The 18,107-nt window shown below is 45.6% G+C and overlaps 1 protein-coding gene across 1 annotated transcript in view; it reads left to right on the forward strand.

Moving 5' to 3' along the window:
* The first annotated feature begins 547 nt into the window (after positions 1 to 547).
* LOC103094815 (zinc finger protein 260-like) overlaps positions 548 to 18,107 on the forward strand; it is a 32,534-nt gene continuing 14,974 nt past the window's right edge. Inside the window, exons 1-3 of the mRNA XM_016432887.2 lie at positions 548 to 654; positions 12,514 to 12,635; positions 16,473 to 16,599. Coding sequence (XP_016288373.1) covers positions 12,603 to 12,635; positions 16,473 to 16,599 — 160 coding nt within the window. The 5' untranslated portion in view covers positions 548 to 654; positions 12,514 to 12,602. The remainder of the gene's footprint in view (positions 655 to 12,513; positions 12,636 to 16,472; positions 16,600 to 18,107) is intronic.

Consider the following 18,107-nt stretch of genomic DNA (forward strand, 5'->3'; position numbering starts at 1 on the left):
GGAGAATCAGACTGAGGATTCTAGAGGAAAGTATAGCATAGAAAACAAGGGAAAGGCACTGGCACAACTCACTGCAAGGAAAGCGCAAGAGCACGAGAGCCCACTTGGAGATCGATCTGCTACCCAGAATGCACCACACGGTGCCCTCGGCCACCCTCCCCCCCCCCCCCCCCCCCCAGCTTCCGACTGACACAAAGCGGTAATGCAGAGACCGCAAGGAAAGCTCAGGAACCGGAGCTGTCTTAGGCCCGAGAAGAGCTGGGAACTGGGGATGCCGGAGCCCCGGGGAAAGCCAGGAGGCAGGAGCGCCCTACAGTGTGCGGGTGATAAAAGGCTCCAGCACCTCAACAACACACAGGGGAGGAGCGGGTTCAGGCTCCCAGCCAAAGTCGAGGAATGATGGGGAGGACCGGGGAACGCAGATGGGGAGGGATCAGAAAGGGGGAGGAGTGCAGAGGAGGCGGGCCAGCTGGGCGGGGCTATCTAGCCCTGCAATAGACGGAGCTGACGCCTCCCGGAACCCGGAAGTTACGAAAGTTGCCCGTGCCCCGCCCTTCCCTACTTCCAAACCTTTTCCCGCCGCCTCTCTGTACGCGGCTATGGAACTCCCCTCGTCCGGCGCCTCCAGCCTCAGTAATTACGACCTGGTGCTGGGTGAGTGCCGAAAAGGGGGGGGATGTTCCAGAGGGAGTGGAGCCTGGGGGAGGGCGGGCGGCAGAGGGCAGGACTGAGTTCGAATTCTCCCTTAGTCGAGTTTCTGGGGCAGACACCGCCCTCCTGGACCTCCTGGAGCCCCTCCCCTCGCCCCTCGTCCTAGGACTCTGCAGCTGGACGAGGCTGGCTGGGGCTGGAAAGGACGGGAGGCCCGCAGGGCGGCGGGCGAATTTTCTGCGGGCTACAGTGTATCCCGGGGCTGCTCTGGTGTCTGACAGGGGTCGGCTGTGACCTTGGTTTCCTCTTCGGGGTCTTCTTTCCTGCTGAAACTCCTTACCTGAAGGGGGGAGGAGTGAGGAGGAGGGCCCCCCCCCCAGGATTGCCCTCTGCTAAAGGGAGCCCCATCTGGGCCGCTGGGAAGCCCAGGGGAGGGTGCCGGGCGTGCACGGGGAGGGCCTGGGTTCCAGTCTGGCCTCAGACCATTCCTGTGTTCTTGGCGGCTCCCCCTTTTGTCTTTGAACCCCCAGCCTGGCCCGGCCCCCCGGAAGGGCTTCCTGGCTGGAGGATCTCCGGGAGACTGGCTGGGCCCCCCAGCACTGGGAGGGACCCCCATGACCCTCCCCCAGCCCAAGGGTCCTCCAGTAGGCACGTGAAGACTTATGGGATGGGAGAGCTCCGGGGGGTCCTCCTGCAGCCCCTCCTCCTCCCCTGAGAGCAGGGCTTTGGCTTTGGGCCAGTTTCTTGTAAGATTCGACCCACCTTGGCCTTGTGGTCATATCCGGGCCCTGTTCCTGTTCCCCTCCCCCTCCCTAATGTCTCTCCTCCTCCTTCCCCCAAACATGCTGATTCTCCTGAGATAATTCAAACACCAACCCCCCCCCCCCCCCCCCCCCCCCGCGACCAGAAGGCCCCTCCTTGTGGGCCTCCCATTCTCTCAGTGCTCCTCAGTGGGGCCCTGCTCTCCCCCGGGAGCTCTCTACTGCCCTCACCTTCCTCAGGCTGTATCTGGGGGAGGGAAGAAGGCACTGGAGGTAGGGGGAGGGGGACTCTCCTATCCCGGCTAGTTGGGGGTTTCCCAGGGGGAATCCCAACCCTGGGGTGCATTCTAGAGGGAGAGAGGGGCCATTCCAGGGGCCCAGGGATTCCTGACCCAGGTGTCCTGACCCCCAGCTTAGAGCTTCCTCTGGGCTGCCCTCAGACCCAGCCCTCTGAGGATCCCTGAGCTCTGCCTTCCTGCCTGGGACCCTCCCAGGAGCCAAAGCCCTTTCCTGGCCCCTTCTTTTGACCCCTGTCCCTTGGGCTGGTCCCCATCAGGCCTTGGGCTCCCCGGCTCCAGTTCCCTTTAGGGATTCCCAGCCTCAGCTGTGCCAGAGGGTCCCAGGCTCCCCCCACCCCCACCCCCCCAGCCTCCAGGGAGACCCCATCAAGCCTTCATCCTGCTTCCTGTAATGAGGATGCTAGAAAATAAGTTTTGTTTCATTAGTTTAGAGACAAGAAGTAAAGTGGCTGCTGGAGAAGGAGCCCGAGTTTGAAGCACGTGAGAGAGCGGGTTAATTTCAGCCGTGACACTTACAAACCGGTTTTCTGTGTCAATTACTCGCTGGCAGTTGGCAGAGACACAACCTGAGACTCTGTCAGGGCTGGAGGAGGAACATCTTTGCTTCTCTGTCTGAGGGAAAGAGCTGAAGGAGCTCAGGGTTTTCCTTTCCCAACCTGGGACACACTATTGACTATCTATTGTGGTTTTTATGAATTGTTTAACTCTGAGAAGACAAAAGAAAAAGCTGATCTTTGCTTTGGACTCTGAGCCTGTTAAGACTTGGAAGTCCTAACTTGATTCTTGTTGAGACTCAATAATTTGTTTTTTCTTCTTTTTTTTCAATTTATTTTTTTATTTGGTCAATTTTGAACATTATTCCTTGGTTACAAAAATCACTTTCTATCCCTCCCTCCCCTCCCCGGCACCTCCCATAGCCGGCACACAATTCCACTGGGTATTACACGTGTCCTTGATCAGACTCCTTTTCCATGTTGTTGGTGTTTGCACTAGGATGTTCCTTCAGAGTCTACATCCCCAACCGTATCCCCTCAACCCATGTAATCAAGCAATTGTTTTTCTTCTGTGTTTCTACTCCCACAGTTTTGCTCTGACTGGATAGTGTCCTTTCTTGTAGATCCCTCCAAGTTGTTTAGGAAAACTGCATTGCCACTAATGGAGAAGTCCATTACATTCGATTGTACCACAGTGTGTCAGTCTCTGTATACAGTGTTTTCCTGGTTCTGTTCCTCTCATTCTGCATCACTTCCTGGAGGTTGTTCCAGACTCCATGGAATTCCTCCACTTTATTATTCCTTTTAGCACAATAGTATTCCATCACCAACATATACCACAATTTGTTCAGCCATTCCCCAATTGAAGGGCATCCCCTCATTTTCCAATTTTTGGCCACCACAAAGAGGGCAGCTATGAATATTCTTGTACAAGTCTTTTTCCTTATTATCTCTTTGGGGTACAAACCCAGCAGTGCTATGGATGGATCAAAGGGCAGTCTTTTTTTTTTTTAATATTTTATTTGATCATTTCCAAGCATTATTCATTAAAGACAAAGATCATTTTCTTCCCCCTCCCCCCCATAGCCGACGCGTGATTCCACTGGGTGTCACATGTGTTCTTTATTCGAATCCATTTCTATGTTGTCAATATTTGCATTAGAGTTTTGTTTAGAGTCTCTCCTCTGTCATGTCCCCTCAACCGCTGTAGTCAGGCAGTTGCTTTTCCTCTGTGTTTCCACTCCCATAGTTTATTCTTTGCTTATGCATAGTGTTTTTTCTCCTAGATCCCTGCAGATTGTTCAGGGACATTACACCACCACCAATGGAGATGTCCATTACATTCGATTATACCACAGTGTATTAGTCTCTGTGTACAATGTTCTCCTGGTTCTGCTCCTCTCGCTCTGCATCACTTCCTGGAGGTTGTTCCATTCTCCATGGAATTCCTCCACTTTATTATTCCTTTGAGCACAATAGTATTCCATCACCAACATATACCACAGTTTGCTCAGCCATTCCCCAATTGATGGGCATCCCCTTGCTTTCCAGTTTTTGGCCACCACAAAGAGCGCAGTTATGAACCAGCAATGAATTAATGTCCCTACTTTTCCACATCCCCTCCAGCATTCATTACTTTCCAAAGGGCAGTCTTTTAGCACCTTTTCGGCATAGTTCCAGATTGCTCTCCAGAATCTTTGGATGAATTCACAACTCCACCAGCAATGAATTAATGTCTCAACTTTGCCACATCCCCTTCAACATTCACTAGTTTCCTTTGCTGTCATGTTAGGCAATCTGCTAGGTGTGAGGTGGTACCTCAGAGTTGTTTTGATTTCCATCTCTCTGATTATAAGAGATGTAGAGCACTTTTTCATGTGCTTAAAACTGCCTGTTCATGTCCTTTGCCCATTTATCAATTGGAGAATGGCTTGATTTTTTTGTACAACTGCTTTAGCTCTTTATAAATTTGAGTAATTAGACCTTTGTCAGAGGTTTTTGTTATGAAGATTGTTTCCCAGTTTGTTATTTCCCTTCTAATTTTGGTTACATTGGTTTTATTTGTACAAAACCTTTTAAATTTGATATAATCAAAATTATTGATTTTTACAGTTTGTGACTTCTTTCTGTGTCTTGCATGGTTTTAAAATCATTCCCTTTCCAAAGGCTCTGATATGTATATCATTCGGTGTTCACATAATTTACTTATAATTTCCTTCTTCATGTTCAAGTCATTCACCCATTCTGAGTTTATCTTGGTGTAGGGTGTGAGCTGTTGATCCAAACTTAATCTCTCCCACACTGTCTTCCAATTTTACCTGCAGTTTTTATCAAATAGTGGATTTTTGTCCCCCAAACTGGGTTCTTTGGGCTTGTCATAAACTGTTTTGCTGAGGTCATTTTCCCCCCAAGTGTATTCCACTGATCCTCCTTTCTGTCTCTTAGCCAGTACCAAATTCTTTTTTGACCACTGCTTTATAGTATAGTTTGAGATCTGATGCTGCAAGGCCTCCTTGGTGCTTGCTGGCTCTGAGTCTGGCTCAGTAGGTGGGGTGGGGGCGGGTGGATTTTCTCACATTTGGGTGGGAGCTTTCTCACCCTCTTATAGTGTGGAAAAGCCAAATCCCACATGCCCTCAATGCTGCATCCTACTTTAGGGTCCCTCCATTCTCTTGAAAATGGTTGTAATGTTCTTTTGAGGTAGTCTTTGTCAGTGGGTCCTGGGGAGAGGAAGTGCCCTGCATCTAGACTGCCACCATGATTACCTGGATGTCTCTGAGGCTCAGTAATTTGAAGGCAAAGTTAAGATTTATGAGGATAATAGTGGTAGTTGTTATGTTGCTATTATAAATTTGCACGTCAGATCAGGGATGAGTAGCGTAACCTGCAAAACACAGCAGAAGGGGTTCCTTGTGGAATCTGGGAGTTTATTTGGGTAGATTTAGAATCCCTTAGAATTAGACATCCTTCATCTATCCTTATATATTTCAATAAACATTTTATGTTTATAATAAGAGTCTCTAGAGCATCCTTGCACCTGGCCCTGAAGGGAAGTTCATATTTGAACTTCACTTCATCACTTAGGATACTTTTGATTACCTCTATCAATAGTATCCAAAAGTGTTCAAACAGTTTTGAAAAGTTTTGTACCTATGTTGGAACAGTTTTTCCATTTAAATATTTCATTTTTATAACTCTCCAATTAATTTTTACTTTCCCCAGGCTCAGGTGCTCTGGGGAACACTTGAGTCTCTCTAGGGTCCCTGCCCTCCGTGCCAGCTCTTTTGGACCCTGTGCCTTCCCAACCCCTCCCACGGCTCCCCTTCCCCTGGCTTCCCTTCTCCCCCTTCTGGCAGAGCCCTCAGGCCCCTTCCCTGCCAGGGGGGTTTGGGCTCTGCCTTGTTAAGTGTAAATTTAGGGTTGTTGACTAAATATATTATACCACTGGTCGCCAGGGATTAAAATTCAATCCCAATAAAAAACTCTAGTCAGTTTGAGGTTTTGATGGTGCTTTAATTACAATAGAAGGAAGCAATTAATAAGAGAGGGAGGAAAAGGAATTGGACTGCTCTGGCAAGCCAGACTGAAATTTGTAGGTCAAGGAAAGGAGGAATCAGTAATCTCACCAAAGTCGATCAGGGAAGATGGCCTCACCTAATACACACTAAAAAGCTTTTCCCAGTCACCTCATTGGCAAGCCACACACAAAAACCCCCACCAGCAGTTCTCAAGCAATAGGGAGAATGTGGCTAGATTGACGTGACATGACATGAGTGACATGAAATATATAGACCGTTCTTTACATCACTTCCTGGGTCTCACATGTACCAAGGGTAGTTTAAGCTTGACTCAGAACATCCCAGGGGGCCTGTCAGTTGTTTCTTATTTGTCACTTGCTAGCACATGTCAGTCATAGGCCATCCTCCTCAAATCTCAATCCTTAAGTATGGGTGTAAACATTCTTGGTTGTTAGAATTCAAAGACGAAGCAAAATAGAGAAAATCTGAAAGTCACAATCCTCCTGATGATGATTGGGGGACTAGTCTCCCCAACTGATCACTAAATATAATCATTCTGCACCTTTAAATTCTTCTAACTGCAGGTGCATAAAAACTTTTCCCTTCTAAGAGGAAAGTACAATAGTTAGAGATAAGAGAGGAATAGAAGAGAGATAGCAAAACCAATGTTTGCTTGACCCAATGACAAAAACCAATTGGGCACAGTCCCCTTTTGGCATAAGAGTATACATTCAAGTTAAATGTTCAACCACACCCAAAGTTCATTCTGAATCTTCTTGATGTAGAGTAGGTCATCAGGTGTCTTTCTGCAAAAAGTTCTTTCTCTGGATTTAGGAGTTAGCAAGCTTCTTTCCTTGAAGATCTTTCTATTTCTTTGGTTTTTATTAAAGTCCAATTCCCCCGCTGAAGTGGGGCAAGGTTGAGTTATGGGGGTGGTATATGAGTCAGTTATCAAAAGAAGAGGGAAAAGAAACCAAAAACATGAAGAAAAAATGGAAGAAATTAAACTTTTGGGAGAAAAAAATCAATATCTGAATGAAAATATCAAATTCTATGTATATAAAATTTTAAATAAACAAGAATAAATTCATACTAGGATTTTGTATTAGGGTCCAATGAATTTCTAACAGACCCTTGTATTAGGCTCCAATTAGCGTAATGTCTTTCCCACAACTCTGCAGGACAGAATGAAACTATAGTCATTCAACAAAATAGAAGAATTCCAAGCTTTTGTAAAGAAAAGCCCAGGCTTGAACAAAAAATTTAATGCCCAAGCACCAAACAAAAAAAAAACAAAACCCTTTTTTTTCCCCCAAGAGACCCAATAAGTTAAAATGATATGTATCCCTATAAGAAAAGTGGTCATTGGTAACTCATAAAAATTATTATCACCTGGGCAGTTAGAAAAATTAGACTTAGAGGGAATACTGACAAACTGTATAGGATGAAATGACACAATATAGATATGTATATAGATATATGTATGCATAAATACATATACATGTGTATATATGTATGTGTATATATATATATATATATATACATAAATACAATTCGACCTAAAAATAGTTTAATGCTGAAAGAAATGGGAAAAGAAACAAAAGGGAGTAAATTTATATGTCACAAAGAAGCTCATGTTGGGAGAAGGGAGAACATCAATACACTGGAAGGGTAAAGAGGTTTGAGATAGGACTCTGATGTGTTGTCCCAAAGAGGGAAGAACAATCCAATGCATTGGGGCAGAGATTAGATTTGTGCCTTATAGGGAAGTAGAAGGGTAACAAATGGACCGGTGGGGTAGGAAGCAGTACAAGTGAGGGAGAGGGTGGGGGATAGTTTTAAAAAGACTGCCAAGAAAATAAGGGGGGGGGGTGGATAAAAAGGAAAGGGGGTAGAAAGGGAAGTAAAAAAGGTGTAAAAAAGAAAAGTCAGGACTAGGAGTAGAAATCAAAATGCTGGGAAATACACAAGCGGTAATCATGACTCTGAATGTGAATGGAATGAACTCACCCATAAAAAGCAAGTGAATAGCAGAGTGGATTATTATCCAAAACTCTACCTATGCTGTCTACAAGAAACACACATGAGGAAGTTAGAACACTTAGGGTAAAAGTAAGAGGATGGAGCCAAATCTATTGGGCATCAACTGATAAAAAGAAGGCAGGAGACCAAGCTATCACTCTTTGCAGATGATATGATGGTCTACTTAAAGAATCCTAGAGAATCAACCAAAAATCTAGTCGAAATACTTAACAACTTTAGCAACATTGCAGGATATAAAATAAACCCGCATAAGCCATCAGCATTTCTGTATATCTTCAACCCATTTGAGCAGCAAGAATTAGAAAGACAAATTCCATTTAAAATCCCTATACAATATAAAATACTTAGGAACCTAATTGCCGAGGCAAACACAGTTACTATATGAACACAACTACAAAACACTCCACACAATTAAAACTAGATCTAAACAATTAGAAAAACATTGATTGCTTATGGGTTGGACTATCTCACATAATAAAAATGACAATCCTGCCCAAATTAGTTTACTTATTTAGTGCTATACCCATTGAACTACCAAAAAACTTCTTTACTGAATTAGGAAAAACCATAACCACGTTCATTTGGAAGAACAAAAGATCAAGGATATCCAGGGAAATCATGGAAAAAAAAAATGCAAAGTAAGGAGGACTTGCAGTCCGAGATCTCAAACTATACTATAAAGTATTGGTCATCCAAACAATTTGGTACTGGCTAAGAGACAGAAAGGAGGATCAGTGGAATAGACTTAGGGTAAATGACCTCAGCAAGACAGTCTATGATAAGCCCAAAGATCCCACTTTTGGGGACCAAAACCCAGCATTTGATAAAAACTCCTGGGAAATTTGGAATACTGTATGGGAGAGATGTTTGGATCAATATCTCACACCCTACACCAAGATAAACTCAGAATGGGTGAATGACTTGAATATAAAAAGAAAATATAAGCAAATTAGGCGAACACACAGTTGTATACTTGTCAGAACGTTGGGAAACCAAAGATTTTAAAACCAAGCAAGAAGTAGAAAAAAAATCACAAAATGTAAAATCAATAATTTTGATGACATCAAATTAAAAAGGTTTTGTTCAAACAGAATTAATGCATCCAAAACTAGAAGGGAAGCAACAAATTGGGAAACAATCTTCATTACAAAAACCTCTGACAGGTCTAATTGCTCATATTTATAAAGAACTAAGCCAATTGTACAAAAAATCAAGCCATTCTCCAATTGATAAATGGGCAAGGGACATGAATAGGCAATTTTCAGTTGAAATAAAAATATTAATAAGCACATGAAAAAGTGCTCTAAATCTTTAATAATCAGAGAAATGCAAATCAAAACAATCCTGAGGTATCAACTCACACCTAGCAGATTAGCCAACATGAGAGCAAAGGAAAGTAATGAATGTTGGAGGGGATTTGACAGTTGGGACATTAATGCATTGCTGGTGGAGTTGTGAATGGATCCAACCATTCTGGAGGGCAATTCGGAACTATGCCGAAAGGGCGGTAAAAGACTGTCTGCCCTTTGATCCAGCCATAGCCCTGCTGGATTTGTACCCCAAAGAGATAATAAGGAAAAAGACATGTACAAAAATATTCATAGCTGCTCTCTTTGTATGGAGACCCAGATGGGAGGTATAGCGACCCCCCTCATGAGTCCTGTAACATCTATCTGTGGGAATAACTTGAGGTGGAAAGAGGGGGCTAAGGAAATGGGATAATAATAATGACTCAAAGACAGAAATAGAAACACATGGGGAGTAATGCGAATTCTTGAGGAAATAGGAGGAATAAGATTACAAGTGTGGAGTATCAACCCCTTGATACTCTTAGACAAGAGAGTCTGCTTTGGGGGCGACACCACTCCCTGGTGCCGAGGCACTGCGGCAACAGGGTCGCTAGGAAAGGTGGAGTCTCTACTCCTGGTGCCAAGGTACTGGGGCAACAGCGGCGCTATAAAAGGGGGGAGACTCAACTCCTCGGTGACTCCTATAGACAATAGAGTCTGAGCATTAGTAGGAGGTACTGAGGGCGCCCTCGTCACTAGGAAAGAGATAGAGTAGCATGAACAGTAAGAGGAGAGGAGGATGAGGAAGAGAGAGAGAGAGCTGGTAAGAGAGAACAAGAGAGGATTTAGTAAGGGTAAGAGGGGTTAGTAAGGGAGGAGTCCGAGCTGTGATATGGAAATCACTTTAAAAGACTGATATATATTAATTTAAGGTCACCAAGGAATTCAGCTATGTAATTCCAAAATGAAAACTCAAGTCAGCAGTCAACCTTTTATGGAGTTTTAATTACAAACAGAAGGAAGAAAGGTATGAGAGAAAGGGGGGGGGGGGAGAGGGAGAAGGGGAGAGAAGGAAATAGGGCTTAAATACCCACTCTGCTTAGGCTGGGCCAAAGGCCCAAGGCCTTGGATAGCCAAGGCAAAGAAAAGAGATCAGTCCCTATCACTCACGTGACCAAAATGGAGAAACAGTCTGAGGGCTCCTCCACTCCAAGCACCGGGCTCCAACCACCACCCTTTCCTCCACACAGGAAGTCCCCAGAACTCCTGAGCTGTCCTCTACCTCACTTCCTGTGTCTCACCTGTGCCAATGGTGACTCTAGCTTAACCTAGGACCGTCCAGAGGTCTGTCCTTTTTGCACATGTCTGTTGAAGGCCATATTCTCAAATAATTAAATCTTGAGTTTTGCTGCAGTCCTTCCTAATCTTGTTACCCTGAGTAGGGTGGAGATTGTAGTTTCCAAGACCTGATTCTGTTATTCCAAGTATCTCTATTATTGATCAGGAAATAGCTAAATCCCATCTTCTAAAGAATGGTTTGAATAGGGTTGAGTAGTTTTGAAATTCACAGCACTTGTGCCCTGGTATTTACTGAAGGTATTAGTAATGTATATATAAAATGACATTGGTATTTCCGTTGGTCAAATTGACAATGATGATACCAAGAAGGTAGGGATTAATCCATCCTGCGCTTTTGTAAAAGAAGTCCCAGCCAGCAACGCCTGACTCAAACCTTGCTATGGTAAAGACCTTGTTCAGAGCAGAGGCAGAGTGGCTGTCTCCATGCCCAGTCCAAGAATTTGCCTGTATTTTGCTAGTGCCTAGAAGTGTCCCTTTAACATCAAGAGTTCTGACCATGTGTCTGGTGATAGATACAATATCAATACATCAATCATACTTACCAGATGCTAATATGCCTGGCATGTTACACTTTGTGGTGGCAAAAAATTGGAAAATGAGGGGCTTCCTTTCAATTGTGGAATGAATGGCTGAACAAATTGTGGTATCTGTTGGTGATGGAATACTATTGTGCTCAAAGGAATAATGAACTGGTGGAATTCCATGTGAACTGGAACAACCTCCAGGAAGTGAAGCAGAGTGAGAGGAGCAGAACCAGGAGAACATTATACACAGAGATGGATACACTGTGGTACAATCAAATGTAATGGACTTCTCCATTAGTGTCAATGCAGACATCCTGAATGACTTTGAGGAATCTATGAGAAAAACCACTATCCATATTCAGAGGAAACAGTGTGAGAGTAAAAACACCGAAGAAAAACAATTTCTTGAATACATGGGTCGAAGGGATATGATTGGGGATGAAGATTCTAAATTAATATCCTAGCGCAAACAACATCATTGAAATAGGTTTTGATCAAGGATAGAAGTAATACCCAATGAAATATCTCTTCAACTGTGGGATGGGTGGGTGGAGGGGAGGGAGGGAAATAAAGTGAGTATTATGACTAAAAAATAAAAAATTAATAAAAAGCACATGAAAAATTGTTCTAAATCTCTTATAATCAGAGAAATGCAAATCCAAACAACTCTGAGGTATCACCTCACACCTAGCAGATTGTCTAACATGACAGCAACGGAAAGTAATGAATGCTGGAGGGGACATAATTTCATTGCTGGTGGAGTTGTGAATGGATCCAACCATTCTGGAGGGCAATTTGGAACTATGCCCAAAGGGCTCTAAAAGACTGTTTGCCCTTTGATCCAGCCATAGCACTCCTGGGTTTGTACCCCAAAGAGATAATGAGGAAAAAGACTTGTACAAGAATATTCATAGCTGTGCTTTTTGTGATGGCAAAAATTGGAAAATGAGGGGATGATCTTCAGTTGGGAAATGGCTGAACACACTGTGGTATCTGCTGGTGATGGAATACTATTGTGCTCAAACGAATAATGAACTGGACGAATTCCATGTGAACTGGAACAACATCCAGGAAGTGATTCAGAGTACGAATTCCATGTGAATTGGAACAACATCCAGGAAGTGATTCAGAGTGAGGGGAGCAGAACCAGGAAAACATTGTACACAGAGACTGATACACTGTGGTACAATCAAATGTAATTGACTTCTCCATTATTGGGAATTCAATTTTCCTGAACATCTTGGAGGATGTACAAGAAATAACACTATCCACATTCAGAGGGAAAACTGGGAATAAAAACACCAAAGAAAAACAACTGCTTGAATACATGGGTCGAGGGGTTATGGCTGGGGATGTAGATTCCAAATGAACATCCTAGTGCAAACAACGTAGAAAGAGGTTCTGATCAAGGTCACCTGTAATACCCAGTGAAATTGCTTGACAGCTGCTGGGAGGGTGGATAGAACGGAGGGAGGGAAATAATGTGATGATTGTAACCAAAGAAAAATGTTCTAAGCTAAATGAATTCAAATAAAAAAAATTCAAAAACAAAAGCTCCTCATTTAACTTTTACAGAGACGAGGCTGGAAAAGATGGAGTAACTTCACCAGAGGGAGTCACTGGGGCTTCGTTGCTGGCTCTACAGGGAGCCTAGAATACCAGGAATGGCCTTGGAGAGGGACAGATTCCCACTCCAGGTGAGTGCATTCCAGTGCCAGGTGGGAGCCCCCTCAGCCAGGGAGGCCATTCCCTGGCTCTGATACAAGATGGACAGGGAAGCTGCTTCCTGCTTCCTAGGCCATTTCTATCCCCACATCCCAGGCAGTAGTAACAACCCTTCTCTGCTCTTCTCCGCTTTGGGAGTAATTCCTTGGCCCCTTGGGAACTCAGAGCCCAAGAGCTCCCTCCAGGTGCTGCTTCCCATGTCAGACTTCTCCCTGGGCACAAGTGAGAGCTATGTACGACCATCAACTCCTTCTTCTTCCCTGCCTAGGTATTGTGTCTTTGCTCTCTCTGTTTGCCTGGTGACACTCACACCTTCTTCCTCTGCTGCTTTTCACCTGTTCCCTCTTGAGTCTGACCTAGAGCTGAGCCTGAGGGTGTCCCCTGGTCTGTGCCATCCTCAGGAAAGACATTGTCCCCTGGAACTACTCACTGACTTCTGCCTCAAGTCCTCCAATCTTCCCGGGTCTCTCCAGCTCCTTCCTCTTTCCCACTTCTTAGTCCAAGTCAGCCAGTGTGGAGGAACATCCTGGTGTGTGCCAGGCATAGCTCAGCACAAAGGAAGGGAGAAGCCATTGGCTGCCCTCCAGGCCCCCCCAGTCTGAATGAGGAGACCTGTCAGCAGCCATGTCCAAATAAGCTCTGTGTTGGCTGGATGGAGGCAGACATTTTTGGAGTAAAGACTCTCAGGTTCTGGGGAGATCATTGGTTCCTGAGGGAAGGATTTAGCTGGGATTGAAAGGAAGCTCCCAGGCCAGAGGCAGGAGGAAGAACCTTCGCTGCAGGGAGACAGACAGTCCCTAGAAAGTCTCAAAATCAGACCATGGAAGGTCTTTGCCAAGGATCAGCTAGGAGGCCAGTGTCCCTGGGTCAGAGGAGGAGGAGGCAGGTGTGAGGGGAGATGAAGGGGCTGGATGGTCAGTATATGCCAGTGGAGCCTGTTGTAGGAATGGTCAGGGTCCTTGCCCAAGACAGCTAGAATGAGGAAGCTGGAGAGGCCCACACAGAGCTCCCCATCCACTCCAGGGTGTGACCCCCTCGCTGTCTTTCTGCTGAGCTCCCTGACCCAGAGAGAGTCTGAGGAGTTTGGGGTGAGCCCAGGAAGGACTCAGAAATGGGGCCTTTTTCTCAAAAGAGGAGCTCCAAGGGTTCTTGAGCAGAGTTGTTTGTACCAGAGCCAACAGCTAGGTTTATTCCTTTTCTGTTCAGTAGAATTCCTCACTGGTCTAGACCTTCCCTTGTTGGACAGGCTGGAGAAAAAGGGTCAAGTATCTGGAAGGCCTGGAAATTTTCTGTGCAAATAGGCTTAGGGAGGTCCTGAGGGAGACATCCTGGGTTTGTCAGAAAGGCATCTGGCTCAGTGGCAAAGAATGGGATACAGACAGAATGGAGTGCTTTATGATCTCCTAAAAATCTGCTTTCAACCATCTGCGCAATAACACTGGGGTAAATGTTCTTATTCTTCTCATTTCACATTTGAGGAAACTGAGGCACACATAGTTTAAGGTTCTGTGCAGAAGATTTTTTGTTTTAAGTAATCAGCGTTTCAAAGAAGTAGCATGTTTCTTATCCTGAAATTTCTCTCAAAAGAATTTAAACTTTGCATTTTAGAATCATAATACATTCCTCCTGAGGAGGATATTGAAAAACACAGGAATGACTTAGCGATGCAAGACGGAGTGACGAGGTATATGAATGAATTAACAAGTGTATTAGAAAAATATAATCTATGAGGAATATTTCTGGATGTTTTAAATGGATACTCTGGCTGACTAGAGAGATACTAGGAGAAACCTGAGGTTGCCTAGTTGTAATGGAGATAGTGGTACTTCTGAGAGAGAGAGATACTACTAGAGGGGTACTCTGGGGTTGCCTATTGATCACTATTGATGGCTAATAGATCAAGATATTTCCTATCCTCCTCACTTCCCCTCCTTTAACCACCCTCTTCTTGAAGCCTTTGACTTTGCCCCTCACCCCAGAGTATTCCCCAGAGCAGTTCCCCTGTGGCAGCATCCCTGTACCAGCATCCCTCTGTATCTCTCATTCCTACCTCCATTACAACCAAGCAGTTTCAGGTTCTCCTCTAGCAGTTCTCCAGTCAAAGTTACAGAAAAACTACAAGGCTCTCCTAGATCCTGGTGCTTCAGAATCTGCACTAGACATGTCCAGGGATACCGACATCGGGGAATGGTTTCTGTAGCTGCAGCAACAGGAAAAATACAGCAGGTCCCTGAGCTCAAAAGCTCTGTGGTTAAACTGGGTCCTCTCACCATAGATCATGCCTTCTTGTTGATTCCACCATGCCCAGACAGCCTTTCTACAGGAAACCTTCCCTCGTCCCTCTTAGTCAGAGTGCCTTCAATCTTTGCGTTCTTTCCTGTTTCTGCTAGACAGAGCTTTCTTTGTGTTCATATGTCTGTATTGTCTCCGTCCCCCACTGGACTGTGAGCTCGAGGAGGGCAAGGACTGTCTTTTGCCTCTTGGGGAATCCCCAGATGGGCAGAACAGGTGCTGAGTGTAGAGGGAATGGAAATGACAGTTTCTGGTCCTTGAGATACCCTCATGTATCCCTGTCTTCTCTGTATCTACCTCCTCTTCTCCCCTGTGGTTCTGCAGTCCAACACAAGAAGCATCCTCCTGGAGTGGATGGGTGGACAAGATTCTTCCCATGATCCCCTCTGTCTTCAGCTTTACCTTTAGCCCTCCCAGGTTTCCTCCTTCCTCCCTTTCTCCTTGTCTATAGTTTTTCAAAGAAGCCTCTTTCTGCTGTCTCTGATGTTCTGCTGCTACTGTTGTCTTCAGTTATTCACTCTTTCTCCACTTCTGCTTCTTGGGGTGTTCAAGAAGCTAATGATCTCTTCCCTTTGGGGTCTCTTCCTAAAAACACTGCAGATTCTGCTTTACTAGTGAACATCTACTGTTCTGTCCAGCATTGGGAAGCTCCCATTTGTAGGTGTTGAGAGTGAAATTTCACCAAAGCGTAACTGAGGCAGCTCTCCAAGAAAGAGAAGTAGAGGAATACTGCCTGTTAATAAAAGGGCTCAGGGGCTTGCCTCTGTTAATACTCCAAACCCTAAGCAGAAGGTTATATCTCTCTGATAGGTTTGGGGGAGCACAGAACAAAGAGCAGACGGGGTAAGTGATGTCTGTCATAGGATGGAGGGTCATCAGTGGTTTTAGAGCTGGGATAATCAGGGACACTGTGACTGAGTGGAATAATCAGTAATAAGGGGCCAGCAGTGCCCCAGCCCTCCTTCTCTGCCCAGACTAAGAGGAAGTTTTTGTGTGAGTCCAGTGCAAGGTCAGGGCCCTGACTGGGCAGCAAACCAGATATGTCTGAGATAGGTCGAGGGTGAGGAAAGACTAGAGCTGACTCCCTGGGACTCGCCTGAATCTTCCAAGGCCAATGAATGGCTTGAAATGAGGCTAGAACAGGGATGAGGTGCCCAAGAGCTGGATTCTGCACTTCCCCTGTTACAGGCTGGCTGAGTATGTAGCTGAGACAGGAGACAGAGAAGCAGGACTCAGGCAGTTAGCAGACAAAAACAGTTACTGGTAAATTGAATCCGGATCCCAGCAGCACTGGAGGTCCCGGCTTTCCTCCCGAGCATCCTAGAGCTGCTCTTTTCCAGCCTCCATTGGTCTCTTGAAGACTCAGCATCTAGTGCTGGCTCTGACACTGACAAAGGGCAGGACCTTTGGGCCTCTCCTTTTTCTGTAGGTCAGTTTCTTCCTGTAACTGACCAGAGGTGGGGTCTTCAGTGTGATGTGGCTTTCAGCTCTCTGTGCTCTACCCTGGGCTGCTCTAGGAGGTGGTGACGTTCCAGGATGTGGCTGTGGACTTCACTCGGGAGGAGTGGCGCCTCTTGTCCCCTTCCCAGAAGGAGCTGTACAGGGAGGTGATGCTGGAGAATGCCCGGAACCTGCTAACAGTGGGTAAGGAGCCTCTCCCTGATGCCCGAGTCAACCATCCAAGAGAAAATCGCCATCAGTAGCTGCCAGGCTTGGGAGCAGTTTTCAGTTATGAGGAAGGCAGGAGGGCTGGTATTATGAGTCCCAGAACCAGGGCCCTCCTGCTGCCTGGCTCTCCTATAAAAGGACCTTGCATTGTGTAATGGGACCTTGGGGACTCCCTTTGTTGCCCCTGAAGTCTGAGATCAAATGCTTGTTGGAAAATCTCAGATGTGGATGTAATCTCAGAGCTTATTCTGTTTCGCCTCTTTCTGGCCCTGAATTGGGTCTCCTAAACTCATCTGGGAAAAAGGTTTAGGTGGGTTTTCCTCCCACCCTCTTCCCCTCTATTTTAGATCTTTTTCTCTTCAACCAGCATAAATTTGTAGCTCACAGCTCCTCAGTGTCCCCAGGAAAGATGGTTTGTCCTTAGTTTTCTTTTCTATTGCCCTAAGCATCCAGCAGAGCCAGTGAGGAAGGGAGGAACTGGATGAAGTGTTTATAATGGCCTTCACCTGTTCCAGTGCTCTGCTGGACTCTGTCTCCCCTATCCCTGACCCAGAATTGGGTCTCCCAAACCCATCTTGGAAAAGTCTTTGGGAGGGTTTTCCTTCTACTATCTTCCTCTCTAAGGTGGATCCACTATTGGGGATGTTTTTCTGTTTAACCAGCATAAACACATGACTCCCAGCTACTTGGTGTCCCCAGGAGAGATGGTTTGTCCTTAGTCTTCCTTCCTATTGCCCTAATCCTCCATCAGAGCCAGAGAGGCAGGGAGGGACGGGAATTAGTGTTCATAACGACCTGCTCTAGGCCCAGAGCTCTGCCAGCAATTTTCTCTATTATATTCTGCCACTTCTTCCTCACTTTCATCTTCCTAATTCAGTGTTAGTATTATCCCCATTTCTGAGGCACCTACTTAGTAGTGCTGTGTGGCCTGATGTAAATGGAGGCCTTCCTGCCTCTAAGCTCTTGCCCTGGTCCAGTCCCTTTCTAACTGCCTCTCATTTGCAGATAATGGAAAACTATGGACTCAATTCAGCCTTCTCTAAAGAAAATGCCCCAGAACCAAAAGTTGAATTTGGAGATTGTTTACCCAACCTTCTTCCCCCTTGTTTCCCCACCCTAAATGCTGGAGAAAATCTCCACCAGGGCTCCCGCCGACACTGCTTGCTCTCCTCTGTGATTATCAGGATGAATGGACTGGCTGAGATAGAGCATTGGGCCCAATGAGGATTGTTGAGTTTCCCAGCAGAGGAGGCAGAGCATCAGGAGAGAAGAGTCCATGAGGCTCAGGGAGGTGTTGGAGAGGGAGGAGAATGGAGGATAATGGAACAGAAACCAATTCCTTAATTTACTCAGATTCAGATTGGGAGTTTAGGAGTTTCTCCCTGAATGGACCAGAACAGAATTGGGGATGGGGAGGGGCTGTTGCTCATTTCAGGTACCACCGGAGGGTGATAGGTCTATTCTACCCTAGGCACTTACATTAC

Source organism: Monodelphis domestica, chromosome 3, assembly GCF_027887165.1.
Source record: "Monodelphis domestica isolate mMonDom1 chromosome 3, mMonDom1.pri, whole genome shotgun sequence".
Classification (NCBI taxonomy): Eukaryota; Metazoa; Chordata; class Mammalia; order Didelphimorphia; family Didelphidae; genus Monodelphis; species Monodelphis domestica.